This window comes from Lytechinus pictus, chromosome 3 (genome assembly GCF_037042905.1).
Source record: "Lytechinus pictus isolate F3 Inbred chromosome 3, Lp3.0, whole genome shotgun sequence".
NCBI classification, from domain to species: Eukaryota; Metazoa; Echinodermata; class Echinoidea; order Temnopleuroida; family Toxopneustidae; genus Lytechinus; species Lytechinus pictus.
In genome coordinates this window covers 7,893,605-7,915,337 of record NC_087247.1, presented here as the reverse complement: position 1 = coordinate 7,915,337, position 21,733 = coordinate 7,893,605, and the positions used below count along the sequence as shown (strand labels likewise).

The window sequence follows — 21,733 nt, the reverse complement described above, 5'->3', positions numbered from 1 at the left end:
CTGGTTTCAATTGGTTCCAGTTGAAACCAATTGGAGGCAACTGGTTTCGAAACCAATTGGTTTCCAACTGGATCCAATTGGAACTAATTGGAATGAACTTAATTAGTTACAAATTAATTAGCATTTGCACTAATTATTGCTCATTTGCCAACACAGAAGCAGTATTATATGTCTATTAATACCAATGTAAAGGGCATTGATAAAATACAGACTCTCATATGTATATGTTATATGGAAGATCTTCAAATATATGTATTTTTATTTGATGTAATTTGGTAACAGTTAGTGGTGTACTAATTATCCTTTAATCTGTTTTAATTATAATCTATAACATGTATGAACATGGTTTTCACTGCTAAGTATTCTAAATACTTATCTTTAAAAAGTGTGGCACTTGAAATTGAAAAGAATTAAATAGATACATTGTTAATGATGATGGATCTCATAAAACATTAATCTGTGCACACTGGCAGATAATATGCAAATTAACTGGTTTCAATTGAATCCAGTTGGGTAACTGGAAAATTTCCAATTGGAAACCAATTGGAAATCATTTCCAGTTACCCAACTGGTTCCAGTTTTATTTCCAATTACCCAAATGGTTCCAATTAGAATTCATTTCCAGTTACCCATCTTTCCAGTTAGAAGTCATCTCCAGTTACCCAATTGGTACCAGTTAGGACTTCCAGTTACACAACTGCATGGTTCAAGTTAGGATTTCCAGTTACCCAACTGGTTCCAGTTAGAAATCATTTCCAGTTGGAAGTAATTTCCAGTTACCCAGCTGGTTCCAGTTAGGATTTCCAGTTGCCCAACTGGTTCCAGTTGGGATTTCCAGTTACCCAACTGGTTCCAGTTAGAAATAATTTCCAGTTGGAAGTCATTTCTAGTTACCCAACTGGTTCCAGTTAGGATTTCCAGTTGCCCAACTGGTTCCAGTTAGGATTTCCAGTTGCCCAACTGGTTCCAGTTGGGATTTCCAGTTACTCAACTGGTTCCAGTTAGAAATCATTTCCAATTGGAAGTCATTTCCAGTTACCCAACTGGTTCCAGTTAGGATTTCCAGTTGCCCAACTGGTTTCAATTGGTTTCAACTGGAAATTGTTAAATTCCAGTTAAAACCAATTGAAACCAGTTAAAACCAATTGAAACCAATTGAAACCAGTTGGAAATCCAACTGGTTTCAATTGGATTTTGCTCCTGGGAGCAACCCTCACCTTCCCCATGGAGCAGTTGAGACGCGGTAGAAGGCATCCTATAGTCCACAGTCACCACGGTCTCTCCGTACAGGGGTTTGAAAGGGGTGAAGCGTGCTGCGTCCAATGCTTCCAGCACAATGGGAACGGGCCCAGCGATGCACAGGTAGGAAGCGATGCCTTCGTGTTGTCCCATGTGATCGGAGTAGATGCGCAGACTGTCGGGAACCCTCATGGTAATGATGCCGTGTTCTGCGTACAACTTGACATGAAGGATCCCTGAGAGATGAGATGAATGAAGGAGAATATAACAGAAAGACTCTCAGGCTGGTATTGTGAACTCCAGTAAAACTTAGACCATGGTTTAAGTCTCTGCTAAAATTATGGAAAGCTATCATCATCAAATACTTGTTACTTCTTGTGAGTTTTACTGGGATCTTCCCCATGATAGGAGCTATTGTATTTATTATTTTAAGATGGTTTGTAATGTTTATTTAAAGTGTCAAATGTGACGGTACTATGATCATCCCGTTAATATGGATAACTGTGTCACATTTGACTACCTATAGTGAAAACACCATGGTCAAAGTTAAAATAGAGAATACTGGCATCGAAATCTCATGATGCCTGCTTATTATTGGTAAAGATAATGTGAAATATATGTATATACAGGTGTATATTGAGCTATCATTATAACATCAAAATCTTATAAAAGTGTTGTAAATGTGAAACACGATTTAGTGTGCTCCCCCTCATTAATGTTACAATTTTTTTCATAACACCTATATTATGACTTCAGATATTGCTTTTGTTTACTAGATATTTGTAAAAGATTGTATCCTAAATCAGGAAAACTAGGCAATTCCAGAATTATGGAAACAATATTTCATAAATTGTTTAGAAGTAATGTTGGACAACTGCAAAAAAAAAATCAAAATTATAATAACAATGAATAATGCTACAATAACAAATGGGATTTATAAGGTGCCAAATCTGCTAAAATTCTCAAGGCTTAGGGTAAGGCGGGGTAAGTTGAGCATAGGGGCAAGTTGAGCCACCACCCCAGGCTAATAATGAATGAGTCAGACATTCTGGTGGTGTCATGTATTGATGACCCATTACATAACCCTTAACCCCACCACATTGTTTTCAACTTTGAAACAAAAAGTATTTTTTTAGAGGGAAAAATACAAATTTCAGCCAAAAAAGTGAAAATGAGTGTGAAATAGATAAGTGCTTTTTACCCGCACACGTCTTTAAATATAATAAACAAATAAGAACAATATTGTAAGTCCAGGTATGGATTCTCATTCTTGTCATAGTCTTTTACATGATGGATGCATAAGAAATGTGTGGATGTGAAAATATCGCATTAAGTTCGGTTTGGGGTAATTTGAGCAAGCCAACATGGGGCAAGTTGAGCCATAGTAATTCTGGTGGTGTCATGTATTGATGACCCATTACATAACCCTTAACCCCACCACATTGTTTTCAACTTTGAAACAAAAAGTATTTTTTTAGAGGGAAAAATACAAATTTCAGCCAAAAAAGTGAAAATGAGTGTGAAATAGATAAGTGCTTTTTACCCGCACACGTCTTTAAATATAATAAACAAATAAGAACAATATTGTAAGTCCAGGTATGGATTCTCATTCTTGTCATAGTCTTTTACATGATGGATGCATAAGAAATGTGTGGATGTGAAAATATCGCATTAAGTTCGGTTTGGGGTAATTTGAGCAAGCCAACATGGTGCAAGTTGAGCCATAGTAATTCTTATGGTAATGTATAATAAAAAAGAAACAAACCTTAAAAAGCCATTGATATGCAGGCAGAAAGGAGCAAATTCACATGACAGTTCTTTTACTTTTAGAGGATGTTAGTATTTATTGAGAATTAGCGAGTGAAAAGACTTTAAATGAAATATTGACATGTTGGTTCTTCCCGCATACATTTTGTACATAGTCTTTGTGGCTCAACTTACCCCAGAAGGTGGCACAATTTACCCCACAGATGGGCCAAGTTGAGCCATTTGACATAATTTTTTTCAAAGGTCACAATGACTTTTAGTGTGGGGGTAGAAATTTATATATAGGTGAAAAATATTTCCCAAGAATCAAATCTAAAGGCTAGGTACTTCTTTCTTCAATATTATTAGTCATATCAATTCTAAAATGCAAAATGCAAAAAGTGTCACAACTTACCCCGCCTTCCCCTACATATAACATGAAAAAATAAAACAGAATGAAAATAGAGGGGAAAAAAAAACACAGAAAATTTCCAACATTCCGAACAACAGAAGTACATCTGTAACTTGTTTTTAAACACTTCAGCAGTATTTCTTTGATGCATGTGTGCTGGGAAAACCCAGAACAAAAGTGTCCGGATATTGGACCCCACCTTACCAGGCAACAATCTGATATCCTCTGTGTCCAGATTGGAGATGATGTTTAGAGGGTTGTCAGTGGAACCTTGTCTCACATCGAGATTTCTTGGAGTCAGCTCAAAGGTTGGATGAGTAGAATAGATATCCGCACACCGTTGCGTGGTGTTGACGGCCCAGACACTAAGGGTATCTAGAAGCAGTGAGGTGTTCTCTTTGTACATGTTCACCTAGAAGATAATGATAATAATAATGACAATAACAACAACACTAGTAGTAGTAGTAGTAGTAGTAGTAGTAGTAGTAGTAGTAGTAGTAGTAGTAGTAGTAGAAGTAGTAGTAGTAGTAGAAGTAGTAGTAGAAGTAGTAGTAGAAGTAATAGTATAAGTAGTAGTAATACATGTAGTAGTAGCAGTAGTAGCAGTAGTAGTAGTAGTAGTAGTAGTAGTATAGCAGTTGTAACATATAACAATAATGCCATGATGGTGATGGATGATGATGATGATGATGACCATAATAATATCATTATCAGATTTCTTTAGCATTTCAATCATCAGACACAAACACATTAGAAAAACAAATTTAAAATGTATGAAAGAATGATATAAAAGCACCCCCATCCCAACTGCATTTTCCAAAGTTGCCAGAAGGAAAAAGAAAGGGAATTTGTAATTCTCAATACCCACAAGTCTTTTTCTTCCAACTCCAGAGCAGGGGATGCCTGAAACATAATAAAATTAGATTTAACAAAATGTATATATGCTGAAATCAATGACCTAGAGTTCTATGCTGCTAACATATTCTCTTTATTTACCTGCACAGAAACAAGGCAGACATCTTGGACACCATCTTTGAAGGTCACCTTGATGTTGGCAAGCTGTTCATTGCACTTCTCAAGCGTCTGACAACGAGTAGAGTTCAGACCGGAAGAAGCAAAATCAACAGTGGCATACTGCATGAAAAACAAGTTAAGAAACTTATGCAATTGATTATGCCAATGCCCTTTATGCAGTTGCATATTGTTTGAACATGTAAAAAAAAAAAATCGAAAATCCATATTTTATTGTTCGAGACAGAAATCAGAAACAGATATCCTTCGATTTTTTTTTGGCCTAATCAATCGTCGGCCCGGCAGCCACTGTGCAGCGCCAGATCAACATAGTTCTATCCCTTGTATTGTTGAACGCCAAACAGGGTAGCAGCAACTCCCATCTTTAAACGTATTTTGGTCTGACGCGGCCGGGGTTTAAACTCCAGATTGTGAGATGGGCGCTCTACCAACTGAGCCAACATACCGGTCAGCCAACACTCCAATCAAAAACTTTGCTATTGACTTTTCCACATTGGATACTGCATTAAAATACCAATATTTGCAAAAGTTTAAGACCACCTGACAATTTGTGTGTATTGCACATGTATGTAATTGTAATATACTGTAATAGTTTTATTAAAAACTGGCCTATATATTATTTTTTGGTGTTGATTCTGTGTTTGATTTGAATGGTAAAAGGAAAATCAGTTTAAAGAAATTGTCCAATAGCTACACTAATTTTTTGTTTTCAAAAGTATTTTTACAACAAATTTTTCTCTTTTAAAAAGGATTATTCAAGCCTTTCCACAATTTCTTTAAACTAATATCCCTTTAAACCATTCAAATAAAACACAGAATCAACACCAAAAAAATAATATATTCCAGTTTTAAACGAAAATAAGGAGAAAATACTGGAGAAAATAAGCATGAAATATATTGTGGTGTCAGGCTATTTAAGGACATGTACACAAACAAAGCAATTCTATAAGTAATTATTTTTTTCAGACTGGTAGTAACCGGTGAAGTTCTTTAGACAATGGAGACACATAATCATATTTTCTGGCCATTGAGATAATACGAGCTGCACGATTCTTAATAATAACTTGTATAATGCTCTTCAGTGCGCAACCCTGTGAAGAGATAAACTTATTTGTATATTACAACTATTTGTATATTACAATTTCCCAAACAGGAGCATTTTTACAGGTTAATATTGACACCCCCCCCCTAAATAATAAAAAAAGGTCTTCATTACAACATCAATGTTATTTTGTTCCATGAACAATTTGACAAGCAAAAAAACAAGGTCCTCACTTGCCTATGAATGAAATATTCCACTAAAATATATTTGTCGTGCCTCTCTAATGGGGGAGGAGGGGGGGGGGGGGATGCTCGGGCCAGATGTGCCCTGCCCCTGATGATGTCATTACAATCTATCTCTATCTATCATCATAAATCAATCCCACTTCTTACGTTGGATTCAGAAGTAGTCACGTTGATTGTGACGTTCTCTCCCAGATTATACAGAGGTGATCTCATGTTGATTGTATCAATGTTGACAACTCGGGATGCTGGCTTGAAGTAGATGAAGTGATTGCTGGAAGAAAGGGGAACAAAAGGGATGTTTAATCAACGAATGTGCATGGATAGTATAGTAGTATACAAATAGCGAATAGGCATGAGTGCGATGGTGCGAGATTTCGCATGAGGTGAAAGAAAGATGCTCTATTCAACGAGGCGTTAGCCGAGTTGAATAGAGCGTCTCTTTCTTTCACCGAATGCGAAATCACGCACCATTGCACAAATAAGAATCTTCGCTATTTGTGTTGTACAACGCCTCAGAATTTAGCGAAAATATGAGAAAAAAAACAAGAGTTTATCCCTGTAGTAATCTATGAAAAGGGAGCAAAAATACTGAAAGCGAAAAGCAAAATCCCACAAGTGCACATGACCTTGGGCAGCATTGCGCATTTAGCCAGCAGGCTATATGCGTATTGCACCTTCATTTTTACTGAGCGCAATGAATTAAATTGTATTGTGACGTCACCTCCTAAAGCCGTGCAACGGTACATTTTGGACATTACATTTTGGATGGTACGTCTTTTGTGCAACAGTACGAATGTTTGACATTCAGCCTCCATTTGCTCGCGTACAACAAGCTAAGTAGGCGTTGTACAATTGTCACCGTACACCATTTATCTTTCATGTGCAATCGTTGGTCCTGAAAAGGACCACCCAAACTCGACGTTTCGACAAGTGTGTTCTTGTCATCTTCAGGAGAATGAGCAAAGTTTGTAGAAGCACGCCTTATATACTCTGTCAAGGTGCTGTATGCACGGTGCCTTGCAGGGTACATGTCTCTGATTGGCTGGATAAGTCACACGACATCCACATATGCGGACTTGAGTGACAGCACACAAAATTGGGCACACAAAACAGCGAGGACCCGAATTGCCGTCAATTATCGTTTCCCCCAAAATGGCATGAACGACAAAAGCCGCCAATTACGCCCGCATCACTGTAATGCTCACACGTGTGTGAAACGTCATGGCAGGCCCCACACAATAGTGTAGGACACTGCATGGAATTTGTTTCAAGGTCTCATGTTTCTTGGCATTAAAATTTCATTGTTTCAGGTTTATATCTAAAACAAAATATCAAAGGCTTCTGTGACAAGCACTTTGAACAAACAAGGAGTTCCTTTACACGATATTGCTACCATATGGAATCTGCCAGAGTCAACTTTCTTGAGAACATGTAAATCTGTTTGACTTCAGCAAAATTTAAATACAAAGAGGTAAATAACATATATTTTCGATAATCTGGCCCCTTACTTAATAGCGATAGATTGTGGAGCTGATTTCTATGATTGATTGCATTAATTATTGTGTATGATCAATTGTAAAAATCCGCCCCAATATCAATTGCTATGCTTAATGGTCTGAATAATTCCTTCAACTTAGACAATTATTGTACTGAAGAAAGGGTGACTATGGCAGACTTAATTGCACTTATACTTCATTTTATTTTAGCATATTCATTCATTCTTTTGGTAATTTTTCTTGAATAAATAGGCCCGTATTCTGAACTCAGGTTTAAATTAAACCCTGGTTTAAAGTTGTGGTATAACTATGGAGAGCCAATTTGGGACAAATCCCTAACAGTACACATCCAATTCATTGTTCATAATTGTCTGGGAATAATAACTGAAGTATTTTGGAGTATTTTTCCTCATTATGAAAGCAAAATGAAATAAAACAAAATAGTAAACATAAGAAATATACAATATAAACAGAATTTTTGGTACCCCATAATTTTAGCACAGAGTTAGACTGTGGTCCAAGTTAAACCTGACTTCAGAATATGGGCCATAATGTTTTTCAATTCCTAGAAGTTGTTGATACTCACGATGTAGTAAGGCTCTTGGGCATCTTGTCACTGGCGTTGACCGAGATGCTAGCAGACCACACGGCCTTGTCACCGGGCTCGTTGCAGGTTTGAGGGGGTGGGAACTCCTGGACCGTCAGGGTGACATTACTGGTCCAGTTAGAGCAGGGTGTAGACATCCACCATGGGGGTAACACACGGGGCCACCAGGACCAGTGGGTCGAGAGGAACGGGTACCAGAAGCGAGGGTACCTGGTGGGAGTGGTATAGAGGAAAAGTATTCATTAGTTAGAAACAGGGGGGAGGGGGAAGGGGCATCAATCAGGGTCGTACCACCGGGCCACCTGGATCAATGGGTGGAGAGGGAAGGGTACCAGAAGCAAGGGCACCTGGAGGGAATGGCATAGAAAAAAGTTTATCGTAAATAGTATAAACCAGGGGGGCATTTCATCAACAATTTTGTCCGACAAGATGTCAGATCTGACATCTTTCCTTCATGCTGATTGGCTGAGAGGCACTGTTACTATGGTAACTGTCGGATAAAACAGGATTTGTCGGATAAAACCTCTGACAAGTCCTTTCATGAAACGCTCCCCTGTTCATCAGAAACTGAAACAGAGTTGATTTTTTTTATAAACAGTGACAGTCATATCTTCCTACCAACAAGAGTGTCGCTAAGGCGGAAATTGGAATATTGGTCAAGCAAGAAAAGTGGAAGGTGGTGACTTCACCTTTGACTGTCTGACCTCAAAATCAATAGAATTCCTGGGATTTATGCTAGTATCATACACACCAAATTACATGAGCCTATAGGTTAAGTAAAAACAAAAGTTATCACGTTAACAAGGACTTCAGAAGGGTAAGATGAAAACATATCACTGTGATCTTGACCTTTGACCTTTTGACCTCAAAATCAATAGGCTTTCTGGAATCCATGCTGCTACTACTGCTTCTACTGCTGCTGCTAATACTGCTACAACTACCCTACTGCTATTTCTACCTCTAATGATACGACTACTACTTGTACAACTGAGAGATATTAAGTGTTCATACCACTCTGGCCAGATTGTAGGACGAAGGGGATCCTCTGAGACAGGGGAGAGGGGTTCATTCATCCAGCACTTTGCTGGTATCGGCCAGGACGGTGGAGCAGGCCACGAAGGACACCAGGGTACAAAGGTCATAGTTGAAAGGACTTCATTCACACCCTCCAAAGTTCCTAGTTGAACATAAATACAATAAAGTGTTACCTTGTAATGATTCTGTCATGTATTGTTCATTATAGATTATCACTATCGATTATACATGTATGCGCATTGATTTAAAAGCATTATGACGTCACTGACGTCTGCGCAATACGCTGCCATAGTAACCGGTAATGCCGGATTAAAGTCTTGGAATTTGGAACTAAATATACCGGCTTGGACAGTGGCGGACCGTGACCGGAGGAGACAAAGCATTGGAGGGCCGGCAGAGCATTGTTCACAAACAATCCAGTGCCCCTCCAATCAATTGTCTCCTCCGGGTCACGGTCCGTCACTGGGCTTGGACTTGATTAATTAGTGTATGTGTTGGTGAGATAGTGCCAAGTAATTCATACAAACACATAACAGATTCTATGATCATAATGATCATGATAATATTCTCAGTGATTAGTTCAGTTCATTTACAGCTCTCGTATTGTAAAATATTGTAAATAGCAAATGACCCAATGCATGTTTTCGGGCAAGTTTGACAAAAGTCTACGGTAATATAATCAAACAAAATAATTAAGTATAAATATTCCTTATTGAACTAAATCAATGATTCATCAAATACTTGGTATGCTGCAGAACAAATTTGATGCTTTAGTGTCATGTGCCATCAACAGGCTTCCCCCACATTGACTATTTCTAATTAATAAGTCAATAATTTAATTCAAATTGTAATGGGTTATCAAAACTGTAAAAAAATAAGACATCGGGTTGTATCCAATATGGACAAAAATCTTAACAGCCCAATTACCGATAAACGTCAGCAGTTTGACACCGTTGTTCCAATTCTCCAGATCAAGGGGTCTCTCACTAGACTCAAACGTAGCAAAGCGATCAAGAAGCTCATACACTTTATCACGTGATACGTCATCTGAGTGAATTTCTTTGGTCTGTGATGTATAAAGCAACAAAAGGGCATTTCCATAAAACATGTACATGTACGTCTGATCCCCTTATGTGTGGGACATTCTTGGGACATTTCTCTCAATATTCTAGTTAATATGAAAAATTGTAAAGCAATCAAATTATCATGGCTAAAGCATTTTGTGAAGTGAAATGAAAAAAAAAAAAGAAAAATGGGGATTGGACATACATAAAAGTTGATTACATAATGGAATTTCCCAAAAGAGAAATAAAAACCACTAAAAATGCTATTAATAAATATGCAATGTATTGGAAGTGTATTATTAACTTGGCACTTATCAGTTTTGATATATAGCATTAAAAGCTGAAATGTGTTGAAAAGAGACACAATTTAAAGAGCTCCCTTTACTTTTGAACAGATGAAATCTAAAATAAGCTGAAATGAAGCTGAAAATCTAAACAAATAAAAAGTTGAACTCTCAATCTCAAACCCCTGATTGACCTAAGTACTCACTAGAGGAAGAAATACCACGTCCTGTCTCAGATCCTGCCTGACCCAAAGAACGCCCCCTTGGTCAAGACGAACCGTCACCATGTAAGTGCCCTTGATTTCCTCATCAATATCTTTCACGATGAGATCGTGGAAGACAACAGGCCTTCCCTGACTGGTGGTAAGGTTCACATGCACAGGCTGCCGGATGTTGGATGGAGGTCTCTGGGGTCTGTAAATTCAATTCAGTGGGGAAAAGAATAGGGTTAGAATACCTTCACACTTGAAATGTTTGGCATCCCAGCATACCTTCAAGGGAGCCATGTTTCGGGACAACCGCAAATGGTATATTTACAAATTTCAATAAAAATATTCTTTTGGTTAAATTTTTAAACTTACTTTTAATATGTGTATTTTCTAAAAGGCATACATTAATTTGACTAGAATTATAGGATATTCACACCATCTATTTAAAAGGACTTTGGAAAATCTCATTAAGTACAGTACAAGGATAAGTCACAAGTTCTGCATATAGCCATGTGTGATTTACGCACAGCTTTACAAAGCACCAATCTGGACATTTAACTTCAAAGATACCCTAACAAAAAAATGTTTGGCACTCCATTATACACACAAATTCTAAAGAACTGCAAGTTCTACAGCATCGAAAGAGTCCACGCTTTCTCACCTATCTTCCGAGACAACAGAGGGCGCTTTCGCGATGATGGTGCTGAGAGGATGGATGTGGATATTGAGCGGCTTCTTGATCACTGATGGGTTGGCTTCGTTGTTAGGGTCAAGGACATGGACGTCTAGGCAGTGCTGGGCAGCAGACGATGGAGCGACTCTGAAATAAAATAAAAAAGGCAAATAATTAGAGGTCAACATAAGATATGTATACAGTAAGTTGGTCAAGTGGTCACAAAGTGTGTCTGATATTACTCAGTGGACAAACAGTTTTTTGTAACTGAAATCTCTGACCACAGAACAAAACAGTATTACCTGGATATCCATGATTCAGGGAACATTTACCAAGTTCTGACAGGTTAAAAGAAGATTACTTACTATGTCTCTAAGGAACTCCAATACAAAAAAAGTTAAGTTAAATCTAAAGTAAAAAATGAATGTAAAAGAATCTGCCAGGGACCTCATAAGTAAAAAAACTCCAATTATTAGCCCCCCAAAACTTAAATTGTTAGGAAAATATGATCATTGCTGTAAGAATTTCTCACAAACCTTGCTCATAGTGAATAGGAAAAACAATCATTAAAACAAAACAAAAAAAATCTTAAGAATATACACTCTGAACAAATAATAAAATTACAACAAATGTGTAGTGACAATTAATTTTTTTACTTGATTGCAAAAGAAGCAAGAACGCTTGTATGCAAGCATTCAAACGACTGAAGACCTAAGGTCCTCTCTGAGGGACCTGACGGTAAAGATAAAAGCCTTTACCGAAGGGCACTACTGCATTGACTTGGTATTGAACCAGGCTGACCTAATTACAAGACCCCTGCTATACCATCTGAGCCATCGTACCTCCTTGGATATGAATATTTTGTGGAACATAAGATACATGTAGGAGCTCGACTTACTTCAAGACCAAGTTGCTGGCATCGTTGGGGCTCAAGGACTTCAGTTCTTCAAGGGTCAGCTGACGATCGCCGCTGAATATCTGCCAACCATCGGGGAGACTCAGATGACAATGACAACCTTCAAATCAAAATGATTCAGAGATCAATATTATGCCTCCTTCATATGCAGAAAAGAAGCAAGATTTTGTTATGGTGAAGAGAAGTGTGATAAATGGGCAAAAAATTGTTTCAAGAAATTCAGATTTGTCTTGGATGAGGCAGGGTTCCAGGCAGTGGTCATGTGACACCCTGCCCCATGTTTTTTCCCCAAAAGGATTGACATAGTGTCTTTCCTTTAATAGGAGATAGCTCCCCTTTTTGAAAGTTTAATTCTTTATTTGAAATTTAATTAATTCAATTTTTGTTTTGTTGTTATTTGTCATTTTTATTGCACCAAATACAATGTTTTTTTAGTACTAGTACGAATTTTTTTTTGCATTTGGCAGGATACTCTACAAAAAATCACAGCTTCTTTCTGTGTCCCTTCCTTCATGGGACGCTGAATCTGCTACTGCCTTGGAAATATATTTCTCTGCTCGTCACTAATTCATTTGTATGTAGTATGTTATTGGCTTGCATGTTTCGCAGATTTTAGGCAAATAATGGGGTATTATGACAAAATATTTCCAATCAATTGCAAATTTACAATTGATAGATCAATTTTTACTATAGCAAATCAGTATGAACTTCTCCTTTCTAAAAGCAGACCAGCAATTCAGTGCACATTTGCAAGAATTATGATTGACTTTTCGACCCAAGTTGTCGTGCAATTGATTGCAACACCCCCATGGCAGCAGATTTACCATCATCTCTGTCGCAAGTCACATCAATGGCACAACTACAGAGGGCGACAGCAAGGTCATTCCACCGCTCATTCTGGTCATCATCGATCTGGATGTCCAGTTCGGTCTCGCTGTCTTCCAGACCGATGACGTGTGAGTTTACGTTGATTGAAGGTGAGGCGCTCTTTGGTTGTACGTTGATGGTGACGGTACTCGGTTCACTGCGACCTTCATCATCTTCCACACGGTAAAGGAAAGTTATGATTCCAATGTAGTCAGTGGCAGGCCTGTAAGGAAAATGGGAAACTTTCAAAATAATATAAAATGTCTAATTAATGGGAATTAAGGCTTGAACAGATGAATTGCCCACTTCTGCAGCCGTTGACTCAGTAAGGATTACAGAAATTAAAATGATTCAAATTCACTTTGTCTGCAAGCAGCTGATTTTCTTCTCAGATCACCTAATACCACTAGGGCTAAACCCATTTGGTTTCCTATCGTTTTTGGCATATTACCATTTGGTCTACACTACACTTATGTAGGTACTGTATATGGGTATGTATGTAATTGAGTTTTTTCAGACATGTATCAATCAGATATGATTATTTACGTCTGGGAGCAACATTTAACGTCACCATCCGAAGAAAGACGTGACCAGGGCTCGAACCTCTGCATCAATTCATAACTTCCCCACTTAGCTTGGATTACAAGCCCATGCTACACAGCCCAGTTTGTATAAATACAGTAGGATTATTCTCAGTGAGTCAATGCCCAAATTGTCTAATTTTGACTTCATCTACAAATTAGTTTACAAAATAATGATCTGATTCATAAACAGAAGCATACACGTATACACTAAATGGTATTAGACCAAGAGAATTTTTAGACCAAATGGGTATAGCCTAAATGGAAATCAGACTATCATTTGGTCAATAGGCTAAATGGCAATCAGACTATTACAATGGGCAGTAGATGATGACGTAGTTATACCTATAGATGAACAAGGATTATATAGACCTTGTGGGGTGATATTCAGCACAATAAGTAGGCAATTCTGGAGCCCATGTCATAATATTTTTTATTATAGACAGATTAGCAATAACAGTTTAAAGCTACTGAAATCCATCAATTTCATTGGGTGATAGTGAACTTGTTATAGCAATGGTGCATGTACTTTCGTAACAAATTTTTATGAATTGGGACTCGAGGGTAGACCAATCAGCAATTTACCATTCAGACAGGCATCCTTTATTATGTGCCCGTCTGTCCGAAAACATAAAGGGAAATTACATTACAAACTTACATGAACATGAATTCCCCTTCGTGATCATTGAGGATGACGACGTCCACTCCTTCTTTAGGTACGATGACAAACCGGAGGCTGTCCGACAGCTCCTCATTCTGACGAGGACAGGCGGTGAGTTTGGCAAAGAGGGCGAAGTTCTGATGGCTCTTGAAAGAAGCTGGCAGAGCTTGAAGGTTTTCCGAGGCTGCACTCGTTGTGAAGAAAAAGAAACAGAGAGAAAAAAAAAGTTTTGTTTTATGTCCACCTATATAACACAAAATGGCAGTTCAGGATTCATTTAACAAGATCGCTAAAGAAAAAGAAAGAATGCTTTGAAAATAACCCGACAGCAAAAAGGTTAAAGTCCTCTCTAAGGAACTGGTCGAGAGGTTTGATACTTTGCATATTGACTTGGTTTCAAATCAAGGGAAACACGACTCTGAAGCTTAACAACTGACTGTACAGACGATTATTACGAATGATGGCTTTTATCGATATGTCCAATTCATTACACGAACCAACTGTACAATGAAGACTAAGGTTTGTAACAGCAGTGGCCTCCCAAATCCTTCATTCTAACCCTAGGGCCTAGCCACAATCCAGGAGGAGGGTCCAAGAAACATGCAATCCATTTGAGGTAGATTGCTGAACTGTTTTTCGCAACAGGAAGTATGACCTGATTTACAATGTTACATTCAAATATAATGATTTGTTCAAAATTTATGATTAATCCTTTGATATTTGCAATCAATTGCAATTATAGTTGAAACAACATTCATTTTGTCTTAACCTTTTATACCTATTACCACAAAATATCTATAGATAAAGTATCCTTTCACTACCGTATTCTTGTGAAGCATCAGTGAAAGCTACTGATGCTTTGGAGTTGGAGATATCCAACTCCACTGCTGTGATATATAAGTTCTTTGTAACAATTATTTTGTTTGTGATATGTTGATGAATTACATGTCGCCTTTCTGTAAAATGATGTGCACTGTTGACTGTATTCTGGCTACCCCCTCCCCCTTCCACATCTGCCTCATTCACAATACCACAATATTGCAGTAATTTGAGGCATATATAGACAAATAATGTATTTTGAAGGCAGGAGAGAGAGGAACAACGTCAAATTTAAACAGAACATTTCTATCTATTTCATGACTTTACATCCATTCCAAGTTTTAGAAACATCTTCTAAAAACATAAATATCAATTATTCGATTTTTCATATATCAATTACCAGATAATATAAAAGACTTTATATTTTCATTTTGTTTTTTTACACAGCATTTTTTTTTATAGTTTTGTAAGTTGAAATTAAAAATGTTTCAAACAGCAAAAAAAAATCTTTTCACAAATCAAAACAAGGTAACAAAAAAAATCCTGGGTGTTTTGACTGGTGGTCCGATCTTGAAGGTAATCACGTGCACCAAATTCTTATTGCTGTTGATTATAAGCTCCTAAGAAAGGATCACAAAATGTGCATTGTAAAAGTCGCTTGAAACTTGCAAACAGTTTTAAGAAACACCCACCTGGAATAATGGGGGGAAATATATGGAGATGGGGTATGAAGAATATTAAGTCACAATTTAATGAAAATTCAAGACAAAACCAATTTAAATAAAAAATGAACAATCATGTATTTTTAAGGTAATATTCCAGCTTTTTATAGAGGTAATTCATGCACACTCTACATTGTATGCAAATTAGTTAATATATTTCATGTTTACATATTGAAGTTCACAACACTGTCATTTTTCAGCTTTCATGTGGGCCGTTAAGAATTTAAATCAATACCATTACATGATAGCATGATCAGATAACAAGCTCTTTTATCATCGCCGCGTTCATCAGCCAAGATAAACACAGATTTTCAAAAATGATTTCTTATGAATTGCATTATAATTCATTTCAATGCACCTCCTCGGTGTAACCCAGGACAAATTTTGAATTAAATACCAATTGAATATCCCAACTGAATACCAATTGAATATCCCAACTGAATACCAATTGAATATCCAAATTGAATACCAATTGAATACCAATTGGCGATTGGTTTCAATTTGGAGTACATGAAAAGTGAAACAATGGGTACCTATTGAAACCACTGGTCCACATTGAACCCAATTGACTAATGGTACCAACTGGAACCAAAAATTGATAAGCCAATATGTTTCATTTTTATAATTCTAAGTTTTATTATTAGACTATTTATTACTAACCAACTTTCTCCATATTTCCCTTATCCATTTACTTATTTTGCTTTTCTCCCCCCCCCCCCCCCACAAATGACCATCACATTTTTTTGCATGATCCCCCCTCCATCAAAACCTTTCTGTGGCCCCTGAAGTATAAGCGCTTCATTTTCTAAAGTTTTGAGGTTTATTGCAACTCAAACTGCTTTTTGCAAAGTTGATAACCGGTACTTTGTGCTTTGGGGAATCCTGATTGCAATGCATAATGAGAAAAAAATTCTAATACAGCACGAAACCAGTGGGAAATCCTCTCACACAGTGCTACATGCTAATTACTAACCTTGCTTTTAATTGTATCATAATTAATTGGCTGTAAACTTGTAAATGGTTATTATCGTTAAATTGGATAATAAACAAATAAATATATAATTAATAAGTAAATAAATGAATAAATAAATAAATTAAATAGTTAATTAATTTATTCATACATTTATTCATTCGCGAATAGCGATCCATTTCAAAGTCTTTCAAACAGTTAGGGACCCGTTCTATAGTAACTTCAATTTGCCATCCAATGGTAACTACAACGGTAACAATACTAAGCAGCCAATCAGAATCAAGGATTCAAGTTACCATTGGACGGCAAAGTTACAATAATTTTAACTTTTAGGCAATGGAGCCCTGATTGGTCAATTATTATGATAGGCATAAACTTAAACTGATGCCAAGGTCTAACACTGCTCAAAATATGGGAAGCCCAAAATTTTGAAATTTAGTAAACATTTTATGTTTCATATTCACTGTGCTCATCATGCTATTAGGGTGAAGAAAACTGCTTCATTTATTAATCCCAGATCGTTATGAGTGATCTAAGTGGCAAATGAACTGTTAATTAAGTCTGTACTGTTAAAAAATTCGAGTCACACTTGGCTAACCATGGTTAAACCACAACTTTAGACCAGGGTTTAAATAAAACCCAAGTTCAGAATACGGGCCATGCAGTGATTAAGTTCACTTCCCCATTATCACTCAGAAATATAAATGACACCAAATATTTCATTGAAAAAAAATTCACTAGCGGTATAACTTACATTCACACACCGAGGCTGTGCATGCGGCCACGCAGGCCGCTAATAAGAAGAGGATAACTCTCATCATGGAAGACGTGCAGCCCTCGAATATTACCAACGATCACAAATTCACCACTGGTCCTCAATAAAATCAGAAGAAGAGTGAGATCATTTCCTCAAAAAATATTATAGCCCTGGATTTATGGATCTGCTGACTGAACAGGTTGTCAGCGAGGTTCCTTTGATGTCATCAAGAAGGGAGGTCATGTACCCCTCATAATCTTTGATGACCAAGATTGTCAACAATCTTGAGAGTTATAGATTAATGTTAATGATCATAAAGGAGTCAAGACAAATATCATCAGACATAGGGCTCCAAAGGAAAAAAAATGATCTGAGCTTTGATCGCTGAAAGCATTATGCAAATTTGAACAATCAGGCCACTTTATAAGTGCATCATCATAACAAGGTTATTTTCTATTTACCATAAATTCAATTTCCAAGATTTTGCTGAGTGTGAAATTAACTGTATACAAAGTGAAATACATTCGGGCTAAATGTAGTATCAGCGATCAAACATAACAATCATGCCACTGCCATGCCCTCTTTGACTGCCATTTTCAAAGAATTTGTTTGTTTAATTCATCAAATTCTCTGTAGGTTTCACATAACTTTTCCTGGAATGGTGAGGTAATGGTGAGGATAAAAAAGAGGGACACACAGGATATTCAATCAAGTTCTAAATAGTGGATGAGAATAGAAATATAGATTAATTTAGAGAGAAGCACAGAAAAACCAGTGAGAGAGGGAGATGGTTCTTGAGAAGAAAAAAAGTAAAAACGGGGGAAAAGAAGAAGAAAGAAATAAGAACGAGAAATGAGACAAAAAAAAGTTTTTAAAAAATAATAAAAGACAAAAAAGAAAAAATTGTCGGAAATTACAGAATAAACTTCAAATGAACATTCATATATCACATAACATCTTGTTTTAGCCTGAAGAGAGAGAGAGTGAAAAAGGCAGTCATGCACCCCTCTCCAAGTAATTTACCAAATTTGCATATTTTAATAATATGGGCTTGTATTACACTGCATTATTAGAAAAAGAGATTAAATAATTAGCTATTCTTATGTATTATGATAATTTTACCCTTGCATTGACCACCATAAAAAGTACACAGGGTTCACCTCGTCTGGCAATTTGCCCACAGTGTAAAAAAAAAAACAGCCTCAGTTATAAACAACACAGGCTTTGAAATGCTTACCGGTACATTTCTGTGACTTCATTTTAGGTGCTTGCCTACCAACCAGTAAACATCCAAAATAGGAGTGATTCTTAAAGGAGAATGAAACCTTTGGAACAAGTAGCTTGTGTGAAAACAGGAAAATCAGAGAAACAGATCAACAAAAATTTGAGAAAAATCGGACAAGTAATGAGAAAGTTATGAGCATTTTAATATTGCGATCACTAATGTTATGGAGATCCTCCTATTGGCAATGCGACAAAGATGTGTGATGTCACTTGTGAACAACTCTCCCCATTATTTCAATTAAACTGTCTCTTTTATCACATCTATCAGTAGATCATGTGTTTTTTCTATAGGAGGGCATGTAATACAGATTTTCAAAGAATACATCATGGATAAAGAATTTGTATCACCATTATAAAAAGCAAAAACAGACATTTTGGGGGTATTTTACAGTCCATCAAAGGGAAAGTTGTTCACATGTGACATCACACATCCTTGTCGCATTGCCAATAGAAGGATCTCCATAGCATTAGTGATTGCAATATTCAAATGCTCATAACTTTCTCATTATTTGTCCGATCTTTCTCAAACTTTCTTTGTTCTTATTCTTTGATTTTTCTATTTCGACACAAGCCTACTTGTTCCAAAGGTTTCATTCCCCTTAAAAAAAAAAAGGAGTCACAGCATATTTCCCATAGATGACTGTACATAATATCTGGACAAAAAAGGAGTTTTCTTTCCTTATATGATATAGTGTATATCAAAAATTTCCCAAAAGAGGAGTAACTCCACTTAAAAAGAAGTAGTTGGCAGGCTTGCTTGTAATTATCAATCAACATATCAATTTCATGCAATGCTTATTGATTGATTTTATTTTATTTCTGTATTACATTTAAGCTTTACAAAACAATAAAACAATGAAAAATAAATATAAAAAAGAAGCATTATTCAATTAAAAGAAAATATCACTTTAATCGAATGCAGGAGACCGGCATCATGAGCGGTAAATTATTAATAAAACATTTTGCTTGATTTATTATATTTCAATTCATAGTGCATTATCTTATGCATTCAAAGTCTACAAGTGTATGGATGGATCCACACAAATATTTTTTTTTACAAATGGTCATAAAGGCCCTTACAGCTCATTATCATAATAAAAATAATAACATAGGGTATTTATATTGCGCACATATCCACCTTGTTAGGTGCTCAAGGCGCTCCTATATTACCCGGCTAAGCTAGGCGTTCATAGCGCACACAGCATTTCAAGGAATTACTTCCTACCGGTACCCATGGTTTTGAATGGATTAAATAAATCCAGAGTACGGTGATGAAAATCTGGGGGTTCACCTGATGAAATATTCATCTTTTGATTTAAATAATGGGCAAAAATTTACAAAATTTTATGACTGGACTCCAAAACATGGAAATTATGATTGATTCATGGAAATAGGATTAGTAGAGCTACAATTACTAATTTCCCATTACAAAATAATTCTGTTAGATCTTACACAGTGCTCAATTAAATAGTAGTGATATTATAATTGATTTATTAAGAGACTATTTTTGTAAAATGTGATGTGAAAAGGAAAAAAAATATAATGAATATGGAATGGTATAGGGAAAACAAGTATAAGAAAACTTTGATAGGAGACAAAATAAGAAAACCGAAATAATATATATTTTCTTTATACTGTATCAAATATGATATCCCAATGGCATTGCCAATTTGAAATTTCCATAATGATTAGCTTTTTACTTTTAGAAACTTAAAACTTTCTTATTTTTATCAAATTTTATTCAAATTTTCCCTACTTGAAGTTAATTCTCTTATTTTTCTATTTTTTCTTAAAAACAACTTTTCATTGCAGTTGGATTTCCGCTTTAAAATGGTGCATATTTATGTTTTTTTTTCTCTAGGACTGCAACTAGTCATCATACTGTTATTTGTACAGTATATCTGTAGTTTAATTCAGAATGAATGGTATGATCGCGGAGGAAAAGAGTGAATTTCCAAATTCACAAGCAGACATTTTGAAAGACTTACAATTATGGTGTTTGCCATTATGATATGATAGTACGACTTGTATTGGATACATGCTGAGCCCTGTTACCTTGGTATTTACAATAATTTATAACTCATGGCTAAATTATCAATTATCATAGCTGTAAGCCCAGCTAAAACCGGGGTAATAATAATAGCAGGGCCTGCTGGGAGAACAGTTTATAGAACTGAAGTGGCTTCCCTGGGTAAATATACCTATATTATTATTATTATTATTATAAGTCTTCTATGAAACAGACTGTCATATTGTTTTTATGATCTGATGCAAATATTTCCTATTGTTGTCATCCGAACCTTGATGTTGAAAGTGTTATAAACTTGTATATTGGATGAGTCATTTCATTACAGATCTATTAAACTATATTTTAAAAAACATGTAGAGAAATGTTTATTTAAAGGCACATTATGATCAATTTCAAAGGAGAATTTGACATCATTTGGATATTAATCACCCACAGTAGAACAAGATTATGTAATGCCACTTGATGGTAAAGTTATTATACTGGTACACTGAGTGTGTTTACTCATTCTTAAAGTGTTGCTTAAACTAATGTATTAATGGAAAATGGCAAATGATTAAAAAATACAATGCAAATTAAGACAATAATATGACATTTTAAGTACATGTATACAGATATACAGGTGTAATATGCAAATAAGCTGACCAGGTCTAATTGAAAACCAATTTAAATCAATTGGCTATTTCTCCAAATTGAAACCAAATGGCTATTGCATGGTCCCAATTAACCAATTGGCTAGTTGTCCCAATCGAAATCAATTGGGGGTCCATTTGGCCCAGTTGGACCAATTGAAACGAGTTGGGCAATTGGTCCCATTATAATTCAATCGGGTACCAATAATTGAAGACCCACTGAAAACATATTGGGACAAATTGGCCCCATTAGACATCAATTGGTCTTCAATTGGTCCCCCATTGAATTCTAATGGGGCCAATTGGCCCAAGACCAATTTGACCCTATAATTGGACCTCAACTGGTATATAATTTGCACCCATTGGACCTATTGAAACTGCTGCAATCATAATTGCATATGATGTATGCAGGGG

General features: G+C 36.3%; 1 protein-coding gene across 7 annotated transcripts in view; it reads right to left on the bottom strand.

Annotated features, from left to right (window-relative positions):
• The window catches only part of LOC129255954 (uncharacterized), a 49,439-nt gene that overhangs the window by 26,059 nt on the left and 1,647 nt on the right, over nt 1–21,733 (bottom strand). For 2 of the 7 annotated variants that reach the window (XR_010292890.1, XM_064096277.1), the window contains exons 2-13: nt 14,107–14,293; nt 12,825–13,090; nt 11,983–12,100; nt 11,073–11,231; nt 10,409–10,616; nt 9,782–9,920; nt 8,831–8,996; nt 7,799–8,029; nt 5,864–5,987; nt 4,394–4,531; nt 3,602–3,809; nt 1,218–1,475 (exon numbers count right to left, since the gene is read on the bottom strand). Coding sequence is in view for 4 of the 7 variants with exons in the window: in XM_064096277.1 (XP_063952347.1) it covers nt 1,218–1,475; nt 3,602–3,809; nt 4,394–4,531; nt 5,864–5,987; nt 7,799–8,029; nt 8,831–8,996; nt 9,782–9,920; nt 10,409–10,616; nt 11,073–11,231; nt 11,983–12,100; nt 12,825–13,090; nt 14,107–14,114 (2,023 nt within the window). In the remaining 3 variants the exon portion in view is untranslated. Of the gene's footprint in view, nt 1–1,217; nt 1,476–3,601; nt 3,810–4,393; nt 4,532–5,863; nt 5,988–7,798; nt 8,030–8,830; nt 8,997–9,781; nt 9,921–10,408; nt 10,617–11,072; nt 11,232–11,982; nt 12,101–12,824; nt 13,091–14,106; nt 14,294–17,374; nt 17,714–18,499; nt 18,564–21,733 lie in introns of those variants that run through there. The other 5 variants (XM_064096275.1, XR_010292889.1, XR_010292891.1 and 2 more) reach the window with 5 other exon arrangements.